The sequence below is a fragment of the Chelonoidis abingdonii genome, chromosome 11 (assembly GCF_003597395.2).
Source record: "Chelonoidis abingdonii isolate Lonesome George chromosome 11, CheloAbing_2.0, whole genome shotgun sequence".
NCBI lineage: Eukaryota > Metazoa > Chordata > Testudines > Testudinidae > Chelonoidis > Chelonoidis abingdonii.
The window spans coordinates 6,243,287-6,267,473 of record NC_133779.1 but is presented as its reverse complement, the minus strand read 5'-3'; the positions used below and the strand labels follow the sequence as shown (position 1 = coordinate 6,267,473).

Sequence of the window (24,187 nt, the reverse complement as noted above, 5' to 3'; positions counted from 1 at the left end):
CCCTCGGGGTCCCCCAGTCCAGGGACGTCTCCTCCTCCTCGTCCTCGGAGAACTCCCGCGCCGTCTGCAGCTCTGGGAAATCCGACTCATCATTACCGCCTGCCGAGGAGGCGCGGGGGTTACTGGGGCAGAGAGGCCGGGCAAGGAGGGAAAACAAACCTCAGACCCCAGTGAGGGAACGGACTGTGGGGGATCCAACCCCCCCAAACCTCACCAGGCGCCAGGCTGTGAGGAGATCTGCCCCCCGTCAACCCCCTGTTGGGGACCGGACTGTGGGGAATCCAACCTCCCAAACCTTGCCAGGGACCGAGCTTTGATGGGATCTCCCCCCTTAACCCCCTGTTGGGGTCCAGACTGTGGGGAATCCAACCTCCCAAACTTTGCCAGGGACCGAGATTTGAAGGGATCTGCCCCCCCTTCAATCCCCCAATGGGGACCAGACTGTGGAGGATCCAAGTCCCCAAACCCTACCAGCGACCGGGCTGTGAGGGGCTCTGCCCCCCTGTGATGCAGTGGTGGGAGGTCTTGTTTTTTTCAATGGTTTGCATGCAGAAGGGGTGGGACTCAGTTTCCCTGGGTGTTACTGATTTAACAAGGTGATGGGAGGGGGAGTTTCTAGTTACAGAAGACCCACAAGGAAACTTGGGACCAGCCAATGGCCTGGAGAATGGAGACCCCAGTGACTGGTGACCGGGAGGCCCAGCTCAGCAGTCACAGCCCATTCTGGCCAGCGGGAGGACAATGGGCTGCGGAGAGAGGACCCCGGTGACCTGACCAACTGGTTCCAGCCAGAGGGGGACAGAGGAAGGCTGAGAGGAGAGGAGATCCAGGGGATTCTGTTTACCTGGAGAGAAGACAATGGACAGAGGCAGGGCTTGGGGGAGGTGATAGCAGACGCCCAGCTGGGAAGCAGGGGGGCTCGGGACTGGAGAAACAGATCAGGCAGAGCCCACCTGGATGCAGGGGAGACTTAGATGTACTGTGCTGAGGGAGGCCAGGCCTGAGGCCCCTGAGAGTTTCCTGTGCTGTGTTCAGACACTCAATAAACCCTTCTGTTTTACGCTGGCTGAGAGTCACTCTGGGCTAGAGAACAGGGTTGCATTATTCCCTCTGGGACCGTACAGGGCCAGGAGAGGTCATGACTTGTGAGTCTGTGACAACGTGGTAGCAGAGGATGGTTGGCAGATGCACCCTGTAGCGGGTGGGCTGTGAGTGCAGGCACTTTGCAGTGAGTGGCTGCCAGCGATAAAATGAGGGAATTGAAGGAACTAGCATGGAAATGGCCTATAACGGGCTCTGTAAGAGGGACCTGGCATGTCTGTGCAGAGAGAGAGGACCGAGCATGGAAAGCTCACTGAGGAGCAGCTGATGGCTCAGCTTGTGGAGAATGACCGGTCTGAGGAACAGGCTCCAGATCCCCGGGGGGCTCCCGGGGTGCCTGGAGAGCCAGGGAGTAGCTGTGGGGGCAGCCCGTGTAGCAGCCACGAGTCTATGAGACCCAACTCCCCAGCAGCACGGGTGGCGGAGGCAGTCAGGTTTCTCCCTGGAGGAGCTGTGGGACTGGAGCTGGAGCTGGAGGAGCAGAGGCTGCTGGTCCGTGCAGAACAGCAGAAGCATGAGTTGGAGTTGGAGGAGAGGTGGGCCAAGGGGGCCTGCCAGGGAATAAGAGGGGAAGGGCTTCGAGACACCAGCTTTGAGGGGAATCTAGACACCAAACTGCTGTCCCAGGATATTGATGCTGTGATAGACCCAGGCCAGTTGGGTACAACAAAGTAATCGAAGGCAGATATACTGGCCACTGGATTAGCAGTTTTCTGTTCCCTGACTGACCAGAGCAGGGGCTGCTCCAGGCTAATGAGAACACCTGACTCCAGTTAACTGCAAAGAGTCAGGTGAGGCCATTAAGGTAATGTGACCACCTGACCCTAATTAAGGCCCTTTTGATACTATAAAAGGGCTCACTCCAGTTAGGCTGGGGAGAGCCGGGGAGTGGAGCAATGATGACATGGTAAGGGAGCCCCAAGGTAAGGGAGAAATGTAGCAACTCTGGCAGTGAAAGGTCAGCTGCCAACAGCTGCTACCATTAGGGTCCCTGGGCCGGAACCCGGAGTAGAGGGCAGGCCTGGATTCCCCCCAACTCACCACTACAGGAACGTCTCCTGGGAAGGGAAGTCAGGCCCCTGTCAGGACAGGAGGCTAAACGGTTCTGAAATAAGCCCCCAAGGACAACCGAGACTGTGGGAGTTTTCTCCCCAACCTCCATGCTGGCTTATGATGAAAAAGGGCTCAGTGGACGGTAACCTTGGCTCTAGAGAGAGAAGGGCTACGTGGAGGGTCACAGTGAGCCACTGAGGCTAGCAATAACCGCCTAGAAGTGTGGGACCCATGGGGACAAGGTCGGAGCTCTGCCACAATGCCTATCTCACAGCCTTTGAGCAGGCTTGTGATCTGAACCAGATTGACCCCCAGACAGGCTTCACTGTCTGACCTCCCTGCTGGGTCCCAAGGCCATGGAGGTGTTCAGCCAAATGGATGGTATTGAAATAGGGGGCTATGACCTGTTCGAACAGGCTTTGCTGCTGAAGTTTGAACTGACCCCCGGGGTGTACAGGAAATTGTTCCGGGATATACGCAAGACCTCAGGTGTCACTTACAAGGAGGTTGCCAACCTGCTGGGGGAATATCTCAGTAAGTGGGGGAAGGGCGCAGGGGCCACTATCGCCGAGGACGTGTATAACCTGGTGGGGTTGGAGCAGCTGTCTGACATCTGCCCTCCAGACCTTAAGATGTGGTTAGTGGACTGAAAGCCCAAAGATCTGTGCAGTGGGATGAGTTTGTAGAAAGCAGATCAGGGGCAGGAGGGAGACCCGCATCGGGAACTCAGAAGGGAAGCTCCCCAGAGACCTCTCAAAAGGGGGACTCCAGGAAGCACAACTCAGGGGTGCCCATGAATGCCAGGGCAGGCTGACCCCCCTCATGGGACTTGAGGGACCTGAAATGTAATTACTGTGGCCAAAAGGACACAAGGTGGCACAGTGCCTGAAGATGAAGGAAATGGTGGCCAAGCAGAACCTGCAGGGTCTCACCTGGGTGGAAGCCCACCGAGAGGGGGCACCGCCAGTCCAGGGGTTCTGGGACACAGGCGCAGAGGTGACACTGGAGTGGCCCAAGGTGGTGAATCCAGAACAGCTAGTGCCCAATGCCGACATGACCCTGAGGGGAGTATTCAGGCCCCCCATCAAAGTGCCTGTAGTGCACCTGAAATGGTGGGCTAAGGAACCCAAAGAGGTTGGGATGCACAATCACCTGCCTACTGAGCTGCTAATGGGTAATGACTTGGAGAACTGGCTGGATGGCACTCAGAGTGCCCTGATCCTTACCCAGAGCCAGTGAGGGATAAAGGACCTTCTGAAGGGGGCGGACCGAAGGTGGGGCTTGACAGGGCTGGGCTGGAAATAAGCCCTGGTCCCAAGGTGGGGAAACTGAGGAACTGCCAACCACGGATGGAGCCTCAAACCCAGCAGCTGAATTCCTGATGGAGCTGCAGGAGGATCCCTCCTTGGAGAAGCTGAGGGCCCTTGCTGGCCACAGCAGTGCAGGATCCCAGGGGGAGGACCACCAGGAGAGATTCCTGTGGGAGAAGGGATTCCTGTACCAGGAATGGGCTGGTTCAGGGCAAACTGAACCTTGGAAGGCCAGGAGGCAGGTGGTGGTTCCCCAGAGGTACCGCCACAGACTGTTCTACTTGGCCCACAATATCTCCCTTTCAGAGTATCAAGTGCACCTGGCACAGACTGCTCTAGAACTTTTACAGGCCTGGGATCTTTGACCCTGTCCAACAGTATTGCAGGTCCTGTGACTCCTACAGAGGGTGGGGAAGGCCCAGGATAAGTGTAAAGCAGCTCTGAGACCTCAGCCCATCACAGAGGAGCCTTTCCAGAAGGTGGCCATGGACACAGTGGGGCTCCATTGCAGGGCGACCCACTCGGGGAAGAAATACATCCTGGTGGTGAGTGGGAGAAAAAGGCCTCTCCTGATGGAGAATCAGTGGTGGAATATGTACTGACCTTCCAGGAAAAAGCTCAGAGCTCATGGGCTTAGCCAGGGGAAACCTGGCCAGGGCCCAGAGGAAGCAGAAGGTCTGGTACAACTACTTAGCACATGCCCGCTCCTATGCTACCGGGGACCAGATGATGCTTCTCATCCCCGTGAAGAAGAACAAGCTGCCTGGGATGACCCCTTTAAGGTCATCAGACAGGTAAATGAGGTAAACTATGTAGTGGAACTGTCCAACCAGGCACACAGCCACCGGGCGTACTGTGTCAACATGATGAAGCCATACTGGGACAGGGAGAAGTTGGCACTTGCTGTGTGTAGATGACTAAGAAGCTGCTGCCCCGGGCGCAACACTATGCGACCATGGAGAAGGAATGCCTGGCCATGGGGTGGACCCTTAAAAAGCTGCAGCCATATCTATTTGGGTGGCGCTTCACTGTGTACACTGACCGTTCGCCCCTGACGTGGCTGCACCAAACGAAAGAGGCTAATGCCAAGCTCCTGAGATGGAGCCTGCTCCTCCAGGGGTATGACATGGAGGTGGTTCATGTGAGGGGGAGTGCCAGTGTTATGGCCAATGCTGTACTGGGGCGGGAGCCCTGAACTTCCCCAAGTCATTGGCTAAATGACCCCACTCAGTTCAGACTCGAAGGGGGCAAAGATGTGATGAGGTGTGTGTGTGGGGGGCAGCGTTTCTTGTTTGTTTCTATAGTTTGCGTGCAGAGATGGTGGGATGCAGTTTCTCTGGGTGTTACAGATTTAACAAGGTGATGGGAGAGGGAGTTTGTTGGTACAGAGGACCAGTGAGGAAACTTGGGACCAGCCAATGGCCTGGAGAATGGATACCCCAGCAACTGGTGACCAGGGGGCCCAGCTCAGGAGTCACAACCAGTTCTGGCCAGTGGGAGGACAATGGGCTGCAAAGAGAGGACCCTGGTGACCTGATCAGCCAGAGGGGGACAAAGGACGGTTGAGAGGAGAGGAGGTCCAGGAGACCCTGTTTACCTGGACAGAAGACAAAGGACAGAGGTGGGGCTTGAGGGAGGTGATATCAGATGCCCAGCTGGGAAGCAGGGGGTGAGGGGAAGGGCTCGAGACTGGATAGACAGAGCAGGCAGGGCTCACCTGGCTGCAGGAGAGACTTAGGGCTTGGCTACACTAGAAATTTCAAAGCAGCGCTTTGAAGTGTGAGCGTAGTCAGAGCTGGGAGCCACGCTCCTTTTCGGGTGTAGAGTGCAGTGCTGGGAGCCATGCTCCCAGCACTGCCGCCCTGATTATACTGACACTTTACAGCGCTGTATCTTGCAGCGCTCAGGGGGGTGTTTTTTCACACCCCTGAGCGCGAAAGTTGCAGCGCTGTAAAGTGCCAGTGTAGCCAAGCCCTTAGATGTGCTGTGCTGAGGGAGGCCAGGCCTGAGGCCCTGGAGAGTTTCCTGTGCTGTGTTCAGATGCTCAATAAACCCTCCTGTTTTACGCTGGCTGAGAGTCGCTCTGGTCTAGAGAGCAGGATGGCATTATTTCCTCTGGGAGGAAGGACCCGGGGGTCCAGAGCGAGTGGACTCCCTGAGGGGTCCACAGCGAGAGACAGGCGTGCTAAGGCTCAGAGAGGTGCGGTTCCAGGAGGTGGAGGGGCCTAACACCCAAGAGAGAGTGGACCCCCGAGAAGGGCTGTTGCTCTGAAGGGGTTTCCTTCCAGGGACGTACGGGGCCAAGAGTGGGCACGATCTGTGAGACCGTGACACCTCCTCAACCCCCCAATGGGGACTGTACTGTGGGAGATCCAACCCCCTAAACCCCACCAGGGACCAGGCTGGGAGGGGATCTGTCCCCCATCAACTCCCCAATGGAGACCGGACTGTGGGGGATCCAACCCCCCAAACCCTGACAGGCACTGGGCTGTGAAGGAATCTGTCCCCCCTCACCCTCCTGATGAGGACTCAAGCCATGGGGGATCCAACCCCCCAACCCTCATGGGGGACCAGGCTGGGAGGGGATCTGCCCCTCCACCCCCAGCCTCCAGGCTGTGGGGGATCCAAACCCCATCAGGGATGGGACTGTAAGGGGTTCTGCCCCCTGTGCTGGGAGCTCTGGGGACAGGGTGTGGGGGGCAGAGACTCACCATCTGTGGAGTCGGGTGTGGTGGAGACAGTAGAAGGAGATTCTTCTGCAAGAGAGAGAGGGAGGCCTTGGGGTCAGTTCACTCCTGAGCCCCGGACGAGGAATGAGTCCACCCATCCCTGAGCCCCCCAGCCCTCCACCCCACTCCCTGCAGCACAGCGCCCCCTAATGAGCACCTCACCCCGCTCCCTGCAGGGCACTGAGCAGTCCTGGGGGGCTCAGCCATTTTGCATCATTTACTACCAGACCAAACCCTGAGCCGTGATTCCAAGCAGAGCAATCTAACCCGCAGCCTCACTCCATGCCCAGGCTGGGGGCAGGAGTCGACTAGAACATCCATTGCAACAAACTCTCTCCTTTTCCCAGCCCTGCTGACCAGCATCCTCACTAACCCAAGGGGATGATGCCCCCTTCTGCTGCTGGATGTAAGTACCTGCATGCAAAGACCCAGGGGATCTTTCCAGCACCTGAGCTGCATCCTTCCCCGCCCCCTGCTGTCCCCCACTGTGCTCCTCTCCGTCCTCCAGACCCCTTCCAACCATCACTGCCCCCTTGCTACTGCCCCCCAATACACGCAGGCTTGTCTGTCTCCAGCAGACCCTTTCTATGCAGGGGCAGGTTGCTGGGGAGAGTTAGAGATGGGTTGATCTGAGCTGGGGTATTTGGGGTGGCTTTACCCCACAATCCCTCTGCCGGGACATTGACCCTTGGGGCAGCCCCTAGCCAGACCCAGGGGGCCTATTTCAGGCTGCCCAGCAGGGGCACCATTCTGCGAGCCCCACTGGCCGAGGCAGGACTCTCTCCCCACAGACGGGAGGGCAGGTGCTGCCATCTCCCACCACAGTCTGTTCCAGGGCCTGACATTACCCCCTTCCCACAGCTGCTCAGAGCCCAGCTGTGTGCAGGCCAGGGGGTTAATGCAGGAGCTGGGCCAGTGCTAGGGTCCTGGCGGGTGAAGAAGTCTCCTCCTGCCCTAAACTGTCTGGCTCCCTAGCAGGTCTGGTCAAGACAGGGGGGTCAAGGCAAAGCCCAGCTGCTGTGAGAAAAGAGCCGGGGGTGCAGGGAGGGGCACTGTGCTGCAGAGTTCGGCAGGGGGTGCCATGCGGCCAGGGGCAGGGTTCAGTAGGGGGCGCCGTGTGGTCGAGGCAGGGCTCAGCAGGGGGGCCGGTGTGGCCAGGGGCAGGGCTCAGCAGGGGGGCCGGTGTGGCCAGGGGGAGGGCTCGTCAGCGGGCGCTGTGCTGCTGGTGGAAGATTGTTGGGCTTTGAATCACTGATATTAAGGCCCTGACTCATTCACCTTCCAGTTCCCCCAGGCTCCTCCCCAAAGGGCTGAGTCCTGACCCCAGGGCTCTGGCCAGCCTCTCACTTGGGGAACAGTCAGTAACGCTGGCGCCCTGGGGTCAGCCCAGCCTGCAAGTGCACTCCAGAGCACAGTGCCCCCTTGTGCGACTGCGGGAATGGGTCAGCTCTCTCTGTGCCCTATAGCACAGCGCCCCCTCGTGTACAGTACAGCAATGGGTCAGCCCTGCCTGTGCCCTATTGCATAACGCCCCCTAGTGTTCACTGCTGGAATCGGTCAACCCTGCCTGTGCCCTATAGCACAGCACCTCCTAGTGCGCAGGGTGGGAATGGGTCAGCCCTGCCTGTGCCCGATAGCACAGCGCCCCCTCGTGTACACTGCAGCAATGGGTCAGCCCTGCCTGTGCCCTATAGCACAGCGCCCCCTCGTGTACACTACAGCAATGGGTCAGCTCTGCCTATGCCCTATTGCACAGCACCTTCTAGTGTGCACTGCACCAGTGGGTCAGCCCTGCCTGTGCCCTAAAGCACAGCGCCCCCTCGTGTACAGTGCAGCAATGGGTCAGTCCTGCCTGTGCCCTATTGCATAACGCCCCCAGAGCACACTGCAGCAATGGGTCAGCCCTGCCTGTGCCCTATAGCACAACACCCCCAGTGCACACTGCAGCAATGGGTCAGCCCTGCCTGTGCCCTATAGCACAGCGCCCCCTCGTGTACACTACAGCAATGGGTCAGCTCTGCCTATGCCCTATTGCACAGCACCTTCTAGTGTGCACTGCACCAGTGGGTCAGCCCTGCCTGTGCCCTAAAGCACAGCGCCCCCTCGTGTACAGTGCAGCAATGGGTCAGTCCTGCCTGTGCCCTATTTATAACGCCCCGAAGCACACTTGCAGCAATGGGTTCAGCCCTGCCTGTTGCCCTATAGCACAACACCCCCAGTGCACACTTGCAGAATGTCAGCCTGCCTGTGCCCTATAAGCACACGCCCCCCTTGTCACACTCAGCAATGGGTTCAGCCTGCCTGCCCTATTGCCATTAACGCCCCCTAGTGGTTCACTGCCGGAATCGGTCATCCTGCTGTGCCCTACAGCACAGAGCCCCCAATGTGGACTTACAGCAATGGGTCAGCCTGCTGTGCCCTATAAGCACAGCGCCCCCAATGTGCACTACTGCAATGGGTCAGCCCTGCCTGTGCCCTATAGCACAGAGCCCCCAATGTGGACTACAGCAATGGGTCAGTCCTGCCTGTGCCCTATAGCACAGCGCCCCCACCCCGTGTACACTGCAGCAATGGGTCAGTCCTGCCTGTGCCCTATAGCACAGCGCCCCCTCATGTGACTGCAGGAATGGGGTCAGCCCCAACGACATCCCCTGATCAAGTTCCCGTGAATGACGGCTGGGAAATTAAATTCCTGTTTTACCAAATACTTTAGAGTTTTGGGAACTTTGTTCTTAATCCGTGACTCGGACCAAACCCCTCCCGCATGTTCCTAAAGCAGGAATGAAGTGGGCTCCCTGGGGTGCGTCTAGGGAGCTGCCCAGAGCCAAGCACCATGAAGCCTCGGCCACCCAGGGGCAGAGGAGCCAGGGGCCGGGAACGATTTTTCAGACAGAAAATGGAAATTTTGCAGCAAAATTGACATTTTCCTGAGAAATTTTCAATGTTGCTGAAAGTGAATTTCCCTTCAGAAAGTCTCAGTGGTAAATTCCCAAGAGGGATGTTTGGCTCTGTGTGTGTGCAGGGCCTGGCCCAGTGGGGCCTGCCCCATGGCTGCAGGTCCTAGGCCCTACCATAATGCACCTAATAGCTATAAAATGTACAGTACCTGGCACAATGCGGCCTGCCCTTGTGGCTGGGGGTCCTAGGCACTACCGTAATACACCCAATAGCAATAAAAATGTACAGCCCCTGGCACAGTGGGGGCCTGCCCCATGGCTGGGGCTCATAGATGGTACCGTAATGCACCTAATAAACGATAATAGTTCCTGCCTGCACCTCTTGTACCCTGCTGCTTGATCCTTAGCAGTCTTAGGCCTGTGACTCCCCACAGCTCCCGCCGAGCCCCGACCGCACCCGGACCTGGGCTGGAGTCGGGGGGCGGGGCGGTGGCTGGGTCACCCCCTGGCCCCGCTGTCGGATTTCAGCAATGATCCCCGGCCCCCCAGCTCCCCAGAGCAAAGCGCCCAGCAGCGCAGTCCCTCGAGGCAGCGGGGAACAGAGCCCATGGGGGCACCTGCTGCGGCCCGGGCCTGGCACCCGCCCCAGGCACCTCCAGAGGTCCCTGCTTAGCTCAGCCCAGGGCCCTCGGCTGCCGCTCTCCGCCCAGCCCAGGTGCTGAACCGGCTCGGAGCCCGCGCCGCGCCCCTGCAGCTCCGGGGAAGCCGCCTGCCGCCGCGCCCGCGCCATCGGCCAGGGCCCGGTAGGCGCAGAGCAGCCGCCAGCGGAGCCGGAGAAGATTCCCCCGCGGCGGCTTCCGCCGGCGGGCCCGGCTCTGCGGGGGCCCCGCAAGTCCCGCAGCAGGAGCACGCTGGGCGCCAGGCCGGCCAGCGGGCTGGGCTGGGGGCGCACGGGCACCGGACCCGTCCCGCCACGCCCGGGCCCGATCCGAATCCCACCTCGGGCCGATCTCCACCCTGCCCTGGTCCCAACGCCCGGCGGGCCCGTATCCCCCCGCCCCGTGCCCCGATGCCCCACATGCCCTGATCCCACGCCCGACCGGCGGCCGACACCCCCGATGCCATCCCCACCCTTGACCCTGGTCCCCCCGCACCGGCAGCCCATCCCCGCGCCCCGCCCCGTCCCGCTACCTACTGCAATGGGACACCCAGGACCTGCCCCATCGTCGCAGTTCCCTCATGGCGCTCGCGGTGCGCTGCGGTGGGCGCTGCCCCCCGGCGCCCCCCGGCCCTCATCTCCCGGCCCATCTTGCTGCCGCCGTCGGGCCGGGTGGGGAAGCCGCGGCTATGTGCAGCTCGCTGCCACCCTCAGCTCGCTCCGCGCCGGCCCCGAGCGGTTGCTAGGCGGGGGGGGGGCTGCGGAGGAGGGAGGGCGGCCGGCTCACAAATGGCGAGGGGGGGAGGTGTGGGGTGGGGGAGACACAGACAAAGGGGGACGGAGACAAAGCGCGGGGAAGAGAGAGAAACGTGGGGGGCAGATCCTGGTGGGGTTGGGGGCAGATCCTGGTGGGACTGGAGGAATGATTTAGTTGGGATTGGTCTGCTTTGAGCAGGGGGGATGGACACGATACCTCCTGAGGTCCCCTTCACGCCCTGATCTTCTATGATTTTCTGAGGGTGGAGAGGCAGCGGTGTGGTAGTCCGTCTGGGTGGGTAGACACAGAGGGGGATGGGGGTAATCCTGTTGGGTGGAGAGGGAGGGTAGGGTAGCTCCGTCCTGGCGGGTAGACAGAGGGGGATGGGGGAGATCCTGTGCTGGTGGAGAGGGAGGGTGGGGGTAGGTCTGGGTGGGTGCGAGAGGAACGTGGAACGAATAGGTGGTCCTGGAGGGGTGGAGAGGAGCGGATGGTGGGGTAGATCCTGTGCTGGGTGGAGAGAGGGGAGGGTGGGGTAGGTTCCGGAGGGGTGAGAGGGATGGGGTGGGGAAATTCCTGGTGGTGGATCTGTAGTAGGGAGTGTGGAGATAGGGTTCCTGGAGGGTGGAGAGGGAGGGGTGGGGGTAGTTTCTGGGCTGGGGCAGAGGGGGAGGGGTGGAAGTAGGTCCTGGGATGGGTGCAGAGGGAGGCGTGGGGATGGGACATGGCTCAGAGCACTCTGGGGAAAGAGGAATTAATGGCATGATGGGATGGGAGTGGGGGAGTAGTCGTGGGGGCCATGCTGGGCGAGGCCAGGCACCCCTCCTCCACCTGGTCACTCCAAACTGCTGCCCCCCACCCCATGCCATGCCCCCTGGTACTCTGAGTCCCTCCTCACTCACTCTCATGCCACCCCAAGCACCCAGACCTGCAGCCCCTGGCTCAGCACCCAGGCTGCAGGTGATAGGGCCTGTGGGGATGGGGCATCTCCATGGAGATGGTGGTGGGTGGCACAGTGGGACACCAGGCATCAGCCGCCCCTGGTGGGTTGAGGGCGAGGCCAGAGCCGAGCATCTACCACAGGTGCAGCCCAGCCTGGGACTCAGCACTGCCCCTCGCCAGGCTGAGCAGGGTGGCACAGACCCTCACTGCCCCACCCCCTACCTGGGGACCACCGGGACAGCACTGCCCCCTTCTGGGCATAACAGAGTCACCAAATTAGTAATCACCCAACACTTCTCTAGCGCCTTTCCCCAAGGATACCACCAGGGCCCCAACAGCCGGTGCTGCCAGAATGCCATGCAGCCACCTCTGGGGTGGGGCGTGGGGCTGTTTATACAGGGATTAGTCGGCTGGTGCTGAGATGCAGCCACCTCTGCGGGGAGGTAGGATCCATAAATACAGTCACCCAGCAACAGTGCCCAGCAGTTTGGGACAGGAAGTGAAAACAAGTCAAGTTTCTATGTGAAGCTATGCAGGGAGAAGCCCTGAATTCAAACAGGGAGAAAAGCAGGCTAGGCCAGGTGGGCCGTGCTGCTCCACCCCACGCCACAACCCCCGCTGGGCCCTGTTGCTGCTCCCCCAGCCCTGAAGGGAATGGCCCCCGGACAGCTTGGTGATGGGAGAAAGGATATTTTAATGATGGCACCGTAGGCCTGGTCCCCTCCTTGCCTGTGTCTCCCCCCTGCCCTCCCCCACCCCATCTAACTGCTCTGTCACTTCAGCCCCCTCCATCTCCCTGGTGCCACTCCACCCCCCACCCTGTCTATCTCCTCCACACCCACCCACCCATCCACCCCTTCCTGCTCTGCATTCCCACCATCCCCCTTATTCCCGGCCCCTCCCCATCCAGCCGCCACTCACAGCTCGCTTGCCAATCTGCACTGGCGGGGTAGGCCCGGGGTCCGGCTACCCATACCCCAGCCTCGCATGGCCCAAGCTGCCTGCTGGGCCATGGCCGGGCAGGGCTTAGGAGATTTAACATTCCATATTTAGCCACAGGATGAGGAATTAGGGTGCCAGGGAGGACAGAGCCGCAGCAGCCCCTGCAGTGCATGTGTCCCTGGGGCTGCCAGGGGGCAAGCCAGCTGCAGGGCACCATGGGGGGCGCCAGGAAGGCCCCAGGGAGTTGGCAGGTGCACGGGTCAGCCCCTGGGGCTGAGAAACTGAAACTTGACAGAGATCAGAGGGCTGATACCAAGTGGTGACGTTCCAGGGCACCAGGCCTGGGCACCGGGTGTTTCCCCATGGCACTTGGTTGGGGGCACCAGGCCTGGGAACAGGGTGAGTACCCAGGGCACAGGATGGCAACCTTTGTGCAGCTCCTGGTGTCACAGGCGGAGCAGGTGGTTTTGCGTCTCTTCAAGGCAGAGCGTGGCGAGGGGCCCGGCTCCTTCCTGGAGGCGCCACGGACGGAGAAGCTGCTGGAGCGGGGCGAGGGAAGCGGGCTGCGCTATGGGTTGGGCGCCATGCAGGGCTGGCGGGCACACATGGAGGATGCTCACACAGCTCAGTCCCAGCTGCCAGGTGCCCTGGCCACCTGGGCCTTCTTTGCCGTGTATGACGGGCACACGGGCAGCACGGTGGCGCAGTTCTGCACCCACCACCTGCTGGGGGAGGTGGTAGTGGGCGAGGCCTTCACAGGGGAGGCGAAGTCGCCTGAGGCGGTGAAGGAGGCGGTGCGGGAGGGCTTCCTGAGCATCGACAGCCGCATGCAGGTGCTGGCCCGCGCTGAGGGGTGGGAGCACGCTGGCTCCACCGCCGTGGCCGTGCTGGTCTCGCTGGGCCACCTCTACTTCATCAAAACCTGGGCGACTCGCAGGCGCTGCTGTGCCGGGCCAGCTGCCTCACCTTCTACACAGAGGACCACAAGCCCAGCCGGCCGCGGGAGCGGGAGCGCATCGAGAACGCCGGTGGCACCGTCCTGCTGCAGCGTGTCAACGGCTCCTTGGCCGTCTCCCACGCCCTGGGCGACTTTGACTACAAGGCTGTGGCCTGGGGGGGGGGGCAGACGGAGCAGCTGGTGTCACCCGAGCCCGAGGTGTACGAACTGGCGCGCTGCCCTGGCGAGGACGAGTTCCTGGTGCTGGCTTGCGATGGCGTCTGGGACGCCTTCGACACCGAGGGGCTCTGCGCCTTCGTCCGCTCCCACCTGCTGCTCGGTGCAGACCCACAGGCCGTGTGCAAGGAGGTCCTGGACGCTGGGCTCTACAAGGTGAGGCAGGGATGGGGGACAGGGCCGCTGGGCGCTAGTGGTCACTGGCTTCCAGCCAGCAGCAGGGTGGGGTGGGGCAGGGAGTGGGACATGGGGCCCTTCCCCTCCAGCAGACAGTGGTTCTGTTATCTCTGCCTGGCCAGAGGTTTGGGACGGAGGTGGGGGGAGATGAGGGACCTCCCCCGCCAACACTGTCTGGTTGGATGGATTTCCTGCGCTAGGCTGAGGAGGTGCAGATCAGGCTGCTCTCCTAATCTGGCTGTTGTATGGGCCTGTGGGCTCCACACTGGGCCATATCCAGGCATAATGCCCCCATGGGCTCCCACCATTCCAATGACCCATCAGAGCCCCCTACAGCTGCCTGTCCCCACCCTCGGTCCCCCCCCAACCCAGTTGGTTCTCTCCTGCCCAGGGAAGCCACGACAACATGACCTGCATGGTGATGTGTTTCCGGGGGGGCCCTGGCATCTCCCAGGCTGCCCTGCAGAAGGAGAGGGAGCTGGACGCACACCTGGAGAGCTGGGTGGCAGGTGGGTGAGGTCAAGTCCTGGGCAGCACCAGGCCTTTGGCTATGGGGCAGCTAGACCATGGGACCCAGATTGGGAGGCGCCCACGCCTGCCTGTGGCAGCTACTGCCCCTCAGGCCATGGGGGGGCAAGGGCAACAGGGAGGGGAATAGGGGGAGGGCAGGGACAGCAGGGGGAAGGCAGGGGGAGGGCAGAGGCAGATGGGTGAGAACGGGATGGGGGCAGGGGCAGCGGGGAGGGGGTAACCAGGTACAGTGGGGGCAGAGCTGGGCTTTGAGTGCCTGGGCAGAGCCAGTCACGCACCAGCCCCTCTCCCCACAGAGCTGTACGGGGAGCTGCAGGAGCAGGGGGCTGCCAGCCTCGTGGCCGTCTTCCAGTGCCTGGCGTCCGAGGTGAACCCCAGCCTGCCCCCCGGCGGGGGTCTGGCCAGCAAGTGAGTACAGACCCCCCACAGTGAGCGCCCCCCACTACATGGCCCCAGCACACAGGCCTGAGGGCCTCCCCTATGGCTCCATGGGACGGGGGGGGGGTGAGAACCCCCTGGCCCTCAGGGGACCCCAGGGGTGGGGTAGCGAGGGGGCCAGGCACTGCCTCTGGGCTGATGCCAGCTGTTCCCTTGCAGAAGGGCCACGATCATGGAGGTCTATGAGCGTCTGTGACGGAGCTATGAGGCCCAGATGTCGGTAAGGACTGACCAACCCACGGCCCCCAGCCCCAGCTCCTTGCACCCCCAGCTTCCAGCCCCTGCCTCCTCTGCCCCCCTAGCCTCTGCTCCCTCAACCCCCAGCTTCCAGGCCCCACCGCCTCCACCCCAGCCCCCTCCATCCCGGGTCCCCAACCCCCGCTCCCTGTGCCCCATGGCCCACTCCACACGCCTGCAAGCCTCACATGCCCCCCTCCCACCCGGCGGGCCCCCACCCCCAGCCCTCGTCCCGCACCCACATGTCCCCTTGATCCCTCCACCCCACGGCTCCCCACAACAGCCCCCTCCTGGCCCGTGGGCCCCAGCCCCTGCCTCTCCACCCCGTGTTCCCCAGCCGGGACTGGGGAATCCCCGCAAGGCCAAGCCTGCTTGAAGGCAGCCCTGCCCTGCCCCCTGCCCTTGGGGGTTGGCAAAATACGTAGAGCCCGCCCCTATCCCCAGCCCCCTCCCGTCCTCCGCCCATGGCCCCCAGCCTCCCTCCTCCTGCCCCATGGCCCTCAACTCCTGCTCCCTCTGCCCTTGGCCCCCCCGCCCCAGCTTCCCCTGGCTCATCCGCAGGTCACAGCCCCCAGCCCCAGCCCCTTCCTTTCCACAACCCAATATCCCCTTCTCCTCCTCTCCACCACACGGCCTCCAACCCAGCCATTCCCCTCCCCACCCCAAGCTACTTTCTGTCCCCCATCCATTCCCCACCCTGCACCCAGCAATCCCCGTTAAACCCCGGCCTGCAGCCCTTGCCGCCCGCCCGCCCTCGGGGTCTGGGCCATGTTGACATCCCTTGGTTGCTGTCCTGCTCTCCCGTTGCAGGGACCTGTGATGAGCGGCGCCCCCCCTGCTGAAGGCAGCATCTTGGGGCAGAGGCGCCCCATGGGACGAGGATACTGCACCCTTTCACCTGAACAGCTCCCATGCCCCCGAATGGCTTCGCTTGGGCCCCTCCGACATTTCCCCACCCCTGCCCCGAGGCCTGCCCCGGGCCGACTTCCCCACCTCCGATGGCTTGTTCTTGCTTGGGGCCCCCTGGACATTCCCACCCCCGACGGGCTCTGCCCGGGCCCCCCCCGACATCCCCACCCTATACCCGACGGCTTCGCCCGGGCCCCGGGGTCCCTGCCCTGGGCCTGTGCTGGCGCCAGAGGAAAACACCCAAAGCACGAAGGGGCAGATGCTGCCAGGTGGCCCTATGCCGCGTGGCCCCCCATACACCGCAACTGGAGGGTGGTGGTGCAGGGAGGGGTGCCCCTGGGAGGTTAGGGGGCAGCCCGAGGCTAGAGCAGGGGCAGGGCTTGAAGAGCAAAGGAAACTCCCCCACCCCACAAGACCGATGCCCATGCCAGGGCAACTCGGATCTGCCTCGCCCCCCCCTCAAGGGCAGCCCTGGAGACCTCCCCCCGTCTGGTGCCCCCAAGGGTCGCCCCCGTCGTTTGTTCAGTTGCCACATCCCACGCTGTCCAATCCCCCAAAGCACTCCTGGCCATGGCCCAGTCCCTTGGCCCCGGTCATGGCCTAGAGCTTATCCAGTAAATGGGGGCTGTTGACCAAACACCTGAGCTCAGGCCCAAGCCCGGCCCCTGGTGTGCAAGGAAAACACAGCAAAGTCCCTGGGCCCCCCGGCACGAGGGATGAAACCGTGAACTTACAACAGGGGCCAAAAAACGTGCAATCTTGTTTCGGCAAGGTTTCCTCCAACCTCGGGCCCAGTTTCTCCCACCGTACTCAAGCCTCCCCAAGACTCAGCCCTCCTTAGCTGAAGCGCCCAAAGGTTCTTGTGTTTCAGCCTGGTCCCTTTGAACCCCCCCACGATATAGAACGAAGCCTCCACCGGCTTTTGGTTCACCCACCCCCCGCTGTACCCCAGAGTGGAATTGTTCTTTTTGGAGAAGCCCCGAGGAGGTGTCCCACTTCTTGGCCCCGTGGGATCCCCCTCCGAATCATCAGGAAAGACGGAGGCCTTCCCTTGATCCCACGCTGCCTCCGGTCTCACTGGGGACCAGGTAAGGCGGCCGTGCCCCGACGCTCCTGCCTGGTCCCTTGGACTGGGTCCACAGCCGTCTAAAGCAAGAGTTGTGGGGTGAACGTCATAACTGCCCGAGCCGGCGGGAATGCCAGCCCTGTCCCACAAGGGGATTATTCCCTCACCAGCCGTCACTGGCTTTGGAACAGCCCTTACTGCTGCGCCTTGGCAATAGCCCAACCACCCCATGCCAGGAGGTCCCAGCTTTATGGCCCATGACGCCACAATAACAGCCAGATGCCCCCAGCTTACAGCCCAAGTAACGCCGCAGGGAGCCAGGATCGCCCCCAGCTTTATAGCCCAGTAACGCCGCAGGGAGCCAGGATCGTCCCCAGCTTTATAGCCCAGTAACGCCGCAGGGAGCCAGGATCGCCCCGAGCTTTATAGCCCAGTAACGCCGCAGGGAGCCAGGATCACTCCCAGCTTTATAGCCCAGTAACGCCACATGCAGCCAGGTAAACAGAGTTGCCTGGGCCTCATCTCCTCTCTTCTGTCCTCTGGCCCCTCTGGCTGGTCAGGTCACTGGGGTCCTCTCTCCACAGCCCATTGTCCTCCCACTGGTCAGAACCAGCTGCGACTCCTGAGCTGGGCCTCCCAGTCACCAGCCACTGGGGTATCCATTCTCTAGGCCATTCGCTGGCCCTCTGTAACAACAAACTCCTTCTCCCACCACCTCATTAAACCAGTAACACCTAGGGAAACTGAATCCCACTTCCACTGCACGTGAATCATTGGAAAAAACAAGAAAATCTCCCACTCCGTCACACAGTTCCTGGCTTTAAAGCCCAGTGACCCTTTGCAGTGGATTCTTTGGGAAGGAAAATGCAGACCAAGCTGCTGTCTCTGGCTGGGTCGATGTCCGTCTGGCTCCTCCCCGGCTCGAGAGCTCTGGTTACCTGCTATGTGAATGGTACTCCTGAGGGCCTTCTGCACCAAAAAAAAAAAAAAAATTCCATGCACAATATTTTAAAATTCTGCAAGATTCTGCAAATGTTATTTGTCAAATATGGCGGATCCAGCATGGCATTGGGGAGCACAGGCCGCTGGCTACACAGAGATGGGCGATCACTCTGCCGTAACCAACCCTGACGCAGCGCAAGGACTGGGTGAGGCATCCCATATGCCCTTCCTTTGTCTAGGGGGGTCCAGGCTGGGTGGCAGCAGCCCAGGGTGGTGGGTCCTTTCCCTGCCCTGGGAGAGGGGAAGGTCTGGGTGGCTGGGTCACACAGCTGGCGGTGGGGCATGGGGTGCAGGACATGTTTGGACTGGGGCACAGGCTCCGTGACTCCTGACGCATCAACCCAGAGTTCCCAGCTGTGGCGGGGTTGGGTTGTTTGTTACCCAGCCCAAATCTCCCCTCAGTGCAATAGACGGGGGGGTTTGGGGCACCAGGGTCTCTGGCATGGACACAAGACTGGAGAGAGATGGGATCATGCCATGGGGGGTGAGGTGGAGGCTCTGGGACTTTGCCTGTCTGGGGGGCAGGGAGTGGGTGGATTCCTGCTCCCTCCGGGAGCTTAGACCTGGAACTGAAGGTGTCCTGTGGACTGACATTCTCAGCCCTGACACAGAAAAACAGCTGTGCTCCGTCTATATTTTGTGCTGAGGAGACCATCCTATTCCATTGGGAACTAAAGTGAAACACCGGTTTCAGTCGGCAGGACCAGGTAACTTGCACCCAAGAGTATCGAAAGAATTGGCTGAGGAGCTCTCAGAACCATTAGTGGGGTTTTCTAACAGATCTTTGATCTTTCGGGGAAGGTCCAGAGATCTGGGGAAATGCCACAGTTAAAAGCAGGATGATTTGCCTAATAGGCTGGTTATTGGGACATCAATCCTGGGCAAAATCCTGGGAAGGCTGATCCAGGAGATGATCAGTACTGCACTGAAGGGCGTCAGTGTAGTTAACATGGAGCACATGGGACATAGGGCTTGGCAAACACTTGTTACGGGTTTTTGATGAGATTGTACATTTTGTAGCTAAAAGTGACTCTATTGGCAGAAGTGGGTCAGGCACTTGACTCTGTGTGATGGGAAATTTCCACTCTCTGGGATCCACAGAGTCTATATTATACATTGGCTAGCACCCAAGAAGGCATTGTAAAGGGGGAATTGTCCCCTGTGTGGCATGTCTACTGGGGATTGGGTCTCAGCCCGATGCACGTCAGTGTCTTTATCGATGATCAGGAGGAAAAGATCCACGTGGCTGGGGAAAGCTGCAGATGCCACCAAAGTGGGGGCAGTAAATGATGGCGTCACCAGTGGCGGATTAACAAATTTGCCACCCTTAGGCCCTCAAAAATTGCCACCCCTCCCCCTCCACGTGCCAGCTCACCTCCACTCCCCCACGGCGAGCCTGGGAGGGAGGGGGGAGAAGGGGAGTTGTGATGCGCTCGGGGGATGGCGGTGGTGGAGTGGAGGTGAATTGGGGTGGGGAGCGGGTCCCTGCCCCCCTCAAGAGTTACTTCCTGCGCATGCCGGCCCCAGCTCACCTCTCCTCCGCTATCCTCCGAGCGCCGCTACTCGCTTCTCCCTCCCTCCCAGCACTTTTGCGCGGCGAGCCTGGGAGGGAGGCGGAAGGAGGGAAACGTGGTGCGCCTGGGGGAGGAGGCAGGCTGGGGATTTGGGGAGGGGGCGGAGTTGGGGAGGGGGTGCGAGCAAATTTGCCACCCTAGACTACAAGACACCACTGGGTGTCACACGGGGCCAACCTGCATTTTCACCCCCAAATGCAGGGTCACCTCTCGGAGCCGGGGCTGTCGGTCACGTGGCCGGGATGGGGAACAGGCCCTCAGGAATAGCGATTCTGGAAGCATGTGGGGGGGTCCCAGTGAACCAACTAACCTTGAGCTCCCTGGGATGCCCGAGGAGAGAAATTGTGGGCTGGCCCTCACTGTACCAGCCCAGGGTTATGAGCCCATAGTTAATGGGGCTCTAACAGCCACACACTGATGCAGACAGTTCTGCAAATTGCTGGGCCACACCAGGGCCAAGGGGAGGGTTAGAGACAAAGGTAGGGGGGAAACGGAGGGTCGGTATGTTCTGCCCATTCTAAAGTTTTGGGGCGCGTAATCCGGCTTGGCGCTGCACCAAAGGGCCTTCCCCAGCGGGTGCAACTGGCAGCTCCAGGCCAGGGAACCTATATCTGCTGCGATGCTCAAGGCATTTTCCAGCTCTAGGAACTGGCCCAGCTGCGGGGTGTCCGTTGGAGGGACAGCGTTTTGCAGGTGCCAGAGCCTGTGGGTGATCACCAGGTGGAGACATGGAGCTGGTGTTCGGAGCAATGACATCACCACTTAGCGTCTCTTCTCCTGCATCTCAACATCTGGAAGACGGAGACTTTGAACTGGGGAGATTGGTCCCAGGCTGGCAGGGAACCCAGTCTCTGTACTGAGCAGCTGTGAGCTGCCTTCAGCGTCTATGAGAGCGAGACGCTGCTTGACTCAAATCTTGCTTAGTCTGTAGGATTTACACTGTGAATTTGCTTTTTCTTATGTAAGCAGCTTGGCTCTCTCTGCCTGCTACCTAGAATCATTTAAAATCTGTCCTTCTGGGGTTAATAGATCTGGTTTCTGTTTTACCTAGAGCAGTGTGCTTTCAGCTGAAGTGCTGGGGGAATCTCAGCGCAGATTACAAAGGCGGGTGCATGGCCACTTCCCTTTGACAAACTGGCTGTAACGGACTCACAGGCCCCGCACTCTCTTGGCTCCGTATGGTCCCTGGGGGGAACCCCCTTCAGTGTGACAGCCCTTCTCGGGGGTCCACTCTCTCTCGGAGTTTAAGCCCCCCCGCCTCCTGGAACTGCACCTCTCTAAGCCTCAGCATGCCTGTCTCTCCCATGGGCCCCCTCAGGGAGCCCATTCGCTCTGGACCTCCAGGGCTTCCACTTCCAGAGGGAATAATGCCACCCCGTTCTCTAGCCCGGAGCGACTCTCGGCCAGTGTAAACCAGGAAGGTTTATTGAGTGTCTGAACACAGCGCAGGAAACTCTCCAGGGCCTCAGGCCTGGCCTCCCGCAGCCCAGCACATCCCAGTCTTCCTGCCTCCAGGTGGGCTCTGCCTGCTCCTCTCCCCCATCCTTCCAGCCACCATCTGATATTGCCGCCCCAACCGCTCCTCCCCTGTCTCTTGTCTTCTGTCCCAGGTAAAGAGGTCGCTGGGGCCATCTCTCCTCCATCCTAAGTTCCCCTCTGGCTGGAACTGGTTGGTCAGGTCACCGGGGTCCTCTCTCCTCAGCCCTTTTGTCCTCCCACTGGCCAGAACCGGCTGGCTCCCAAGCGGGTCTGGGCTGGGGCTCCCAGGCACCATTTGCTGGGGTACCGAGTCTCCAGCCCATTCCTCCGGGGGTCCCAGCTGCTAGGCGAGGTCACATCCTCTCCCACCCGCCCCCGTTACACACGCAGCACACGGGAAACCGCCTTTTCCCACTAGAGGCCGCTGTGGCGCCATACGAAGGGCGGCCGGAGCCTCTTCACCTGGCCCCGAGGGTCTTAGCAAAGGTCACCCACCACCCTGGGCATTGGTGCAGCACACAGGGAAACTGAGGCACACACAGTAGTCATGCAAAACAGTCAGAATCACATAGGTTCCTGTACAACATAATAAGAAGGAAAAATCCAGTGTGTCACAGGGGCCCTGGCAGAGCTGGGGGAGCCTAGGTCTGGGCTGGCAGGGGGCTGCGGGTTGGGAGTGAGGGGCATCGGCAGAGCTGGGGGAGCCCAGGGCTGGGCTGGCAGGGGGCTGTGAATATGGAGTGAGGGGTGCCAGCAGAGATGGATGGGAGGGGAGCCCAGGTCTGGGCTGGCAGGGGGCTGTGGGTTGGGAGTGAGGGGCACTGGAAGAGCTGGAGGGATCCCAGGGCTGGGCTGGCAGGGGGCTGTGGGTCAGGCGTGAGGGGCACTGGCAGAGCTTGGGGGATCCCAGGGCTGGGCTGGCAGGGGGCTGCGAATATGGAGTGAGGGGCACCGACAGAGCTTGGAAGAGCCCAGGGCTGGGCTGGCAGGGGGCTGCTGGTTGGGAATGAGGGGCACTGGCAGACCTGGGGGGATCCCAGGGCTGGGCTGGCAGGGGGCTGCGAATATGGAGTGAGGGGCGCCAGCAGAGGTGTGTCTGGGGAGGGGCACTCTGCTGGCCCCGTCCCTGGGCCGAGCCTTGTGCCAGGGGCCGTGGGGTGCAGGATTCAGTCTCTTCTCTTTGCCCCTTAGCCCCGCAGTAGCTGTGCCCCCTCTGAGCCAGGCCGGAGTGTGGCTGCCCTCCCAGTGGGTGGCTGGAGCAGCTGCCGCAGGTCCCCACCAGCTGAGCAGTGATGAGGGGGAGGGTCAGGTTGACATTCGCATGACCAAGCTCTGTCTCGGGTGTGGGTTGGGGAGAGATAGGGGCCTTCACCCACCTTCTGCTGGCCACCATCCTCTTCACCCACCTGCCCTGCCCCCCTACCCCCACCATGCCCTGCTGGCAGGAATCTGCCTTCCACACCCCTGTCTCCCTGACTTGGGTGGCCAGGGTTGCGGGGAGCTGGGGGGTGAGTGTGGGGCCTGAAGGGGGCAGCCAGGGACCCACACGGCCCCAGAGCAGGGGGCAGGTGGTCAGGGTAACCAATGTCCCAGCACTGACCCCATTAAGGAATTGGGAAGCAGCGAGGGTGCAGACATCCCCCCTCCTGCCCTAACCCACAGTGGCAGGAGCCTGTTGGATTTGTGTGGGGGGGACCCCAGTCACCGTTGTGGGACCAGGTGGGGTGGGGCCTGGGGGTCCCCTAGGAGCTGCCTTCTAGGAGGGGTGAGAATCAGGGGAGGGCCCCCGATGGATAGACGAAGGGAGGAGGCTGTTCCTCGTGCCCCAGAGAGGCCAGGCGAGTCGGGGAGTCAGGCGCAGCTGGTGGGGAGCGGGGCCTGGGGCAATAGGCAGGGGTCAGCCCATGGCTGCTCTCTACTGCCCCCCCGTGTTTGAAATCAGCAGGAGGGACAGGCCAGGTTAGGGGGGCTGAGGGAGGCCACGCCCAGAGCCAATAGAGCCTGGGGGGTGAGGGGAAGGAGGGGCTTGGGTGCCCAAATCTACATCCACATGAACCCTGGCCACCATCAGCGCTCTGCCCCTCAATCAATATCCCCCTGAACTCGCCCACCCCATCAACTCCCTGCCCCCCAGTAAACGTCCCCATGAACCTGGCCCCCCATCAACCCCTTACCTCCATCAACATTCCTCTGAACCCCAGCCCCAAATCAATTCCCTGACCCTCAATAAATATTCCACTGATCCCCAAACCCCCATCAACTTCCTGCTCCCAATCAATGTCCCCCTGAGCCCCGGGCCCCTCATCAACTCCTAACCCCCCAAACATTGTTACCCTGAACCTTGATCCCATCAAACCTCTGCTTCCCAATCGATTTTCCCATAAACACCGGTTCCCCGTCAACTCCCTGTCCCCCAATCATCCCCATGACCCCAGTCGCCCATCAACTCCCTGCTCCCCAATCAACATCCTCCTGAACTTGGCCCCCCAATCAACTGCCTGACCCCTTTATCAACATTACCCTGAACCCCATCAACTCGCAGCCCCCCACTCCACATTCCCTTAGCCCTCCCATCAATCCCTGCCCCCCATTCAGCAATATCACTGTCTTGGCTGCAGGACATGTGTTCCCATTCGTGGATTTTTGGAGTGATGGGGTCATTGGGGCTGGGGGTTCTGGTTCTGCTTCTCTGGCAGATCCAGGTGGTGTTTTCACTCTTTCTCCCTTTCTTCCATGGCCCCTCTGTGTGCAACCTCCTCTCCTTCGAGCCTCGGTTCTGCCTGAACCTCCCGGCCCTTTGCCAGCTCTTCCGCTTCCAGCCTGGCCAGCTGCCTCAGTGGGACGCATTTTCCTGCTTTTCTGTTCCTGCTTCCCCCTCCCGAAATAAGCAGATAGAAAACACAAAGGGGTGACCCCCTTCGGCCTGTCCCCAGCCACTGCACCGAAAGCACTTAAAGGGGGACTTCTCTTGGAGTAACAGGCCACACATACACCCTGCCCCTGCGCCACTGGGACGCTGCCCGGAGATCGCCGGGGTCCCTGCACCCTTGCCTGGGCAGTCTTACCCTGCTCTGCTTCCCCGAGGTACAGCGCATCACCCCCGAATCAGCGTTCCCCTGAATCCCAACCCCCATCAAGTCCTGGCCCCCCAGTCAACATCCCCCTGATCCCCAGCAACCATCAACCCCCTGCCCCCCAATCAACATCCCCC

At 61.1% G+C, this 24,187-nt stretch overlaps 2 protein-coding genes across 2 annotated transcripts in view; one reads left to right on the top strand and one right to left on the bottom strand.

Moving 5' to 3' along the window:
* The window catches only part of RTN2 (reticulon 2), a 28,752-nt gene extending 18,497 nt beyond the window's left edge, over positions 1–10,255 (bottom strand). Inside the window, exons 1-3 of the mRNA XM_075071247.1 lie at positions 9,724–10,255; positions 6,176–6,220; positions 1–99 (exon numbers count right to left, since the gene is read on the bottom strand). Of these exons, the coding sequence (XP_074927348.1) occupies positions 1–99; positions 6,176–6,220; positions 9,724–10,255 (676 nt within the window). The remainder of the gene's footprint in view (positions 100–6,175; positions 6,221–9,723) is intronic.
* A 2,553-nt stretch (positions 10,256–12,808) lies between these two features.
* Positions 12,809–24,187, top strand: part of PPM1N (protein phosphatase, Mg2+/Mn2+ dependent 1N (putative)) — a 12,567-nt gene continuing 1,188 nt past the window's right edge. Inside the window, 5 exon segments of the mRNA XM_075071246.1 lie at positions 12,809–13,306; positions 13,309–13,719; positions 14,132–14,249; positions 14,568–14,679; positions 14,869–14,929. Of these exon segments, the coding sequence (XP_074927347.1) occupies positions 12,809–13,306; positions 13,309–13,719; positions 14,132–14,249; positions 14,568–14,679; positions 14,869–14,929 (1,200 nt within the window).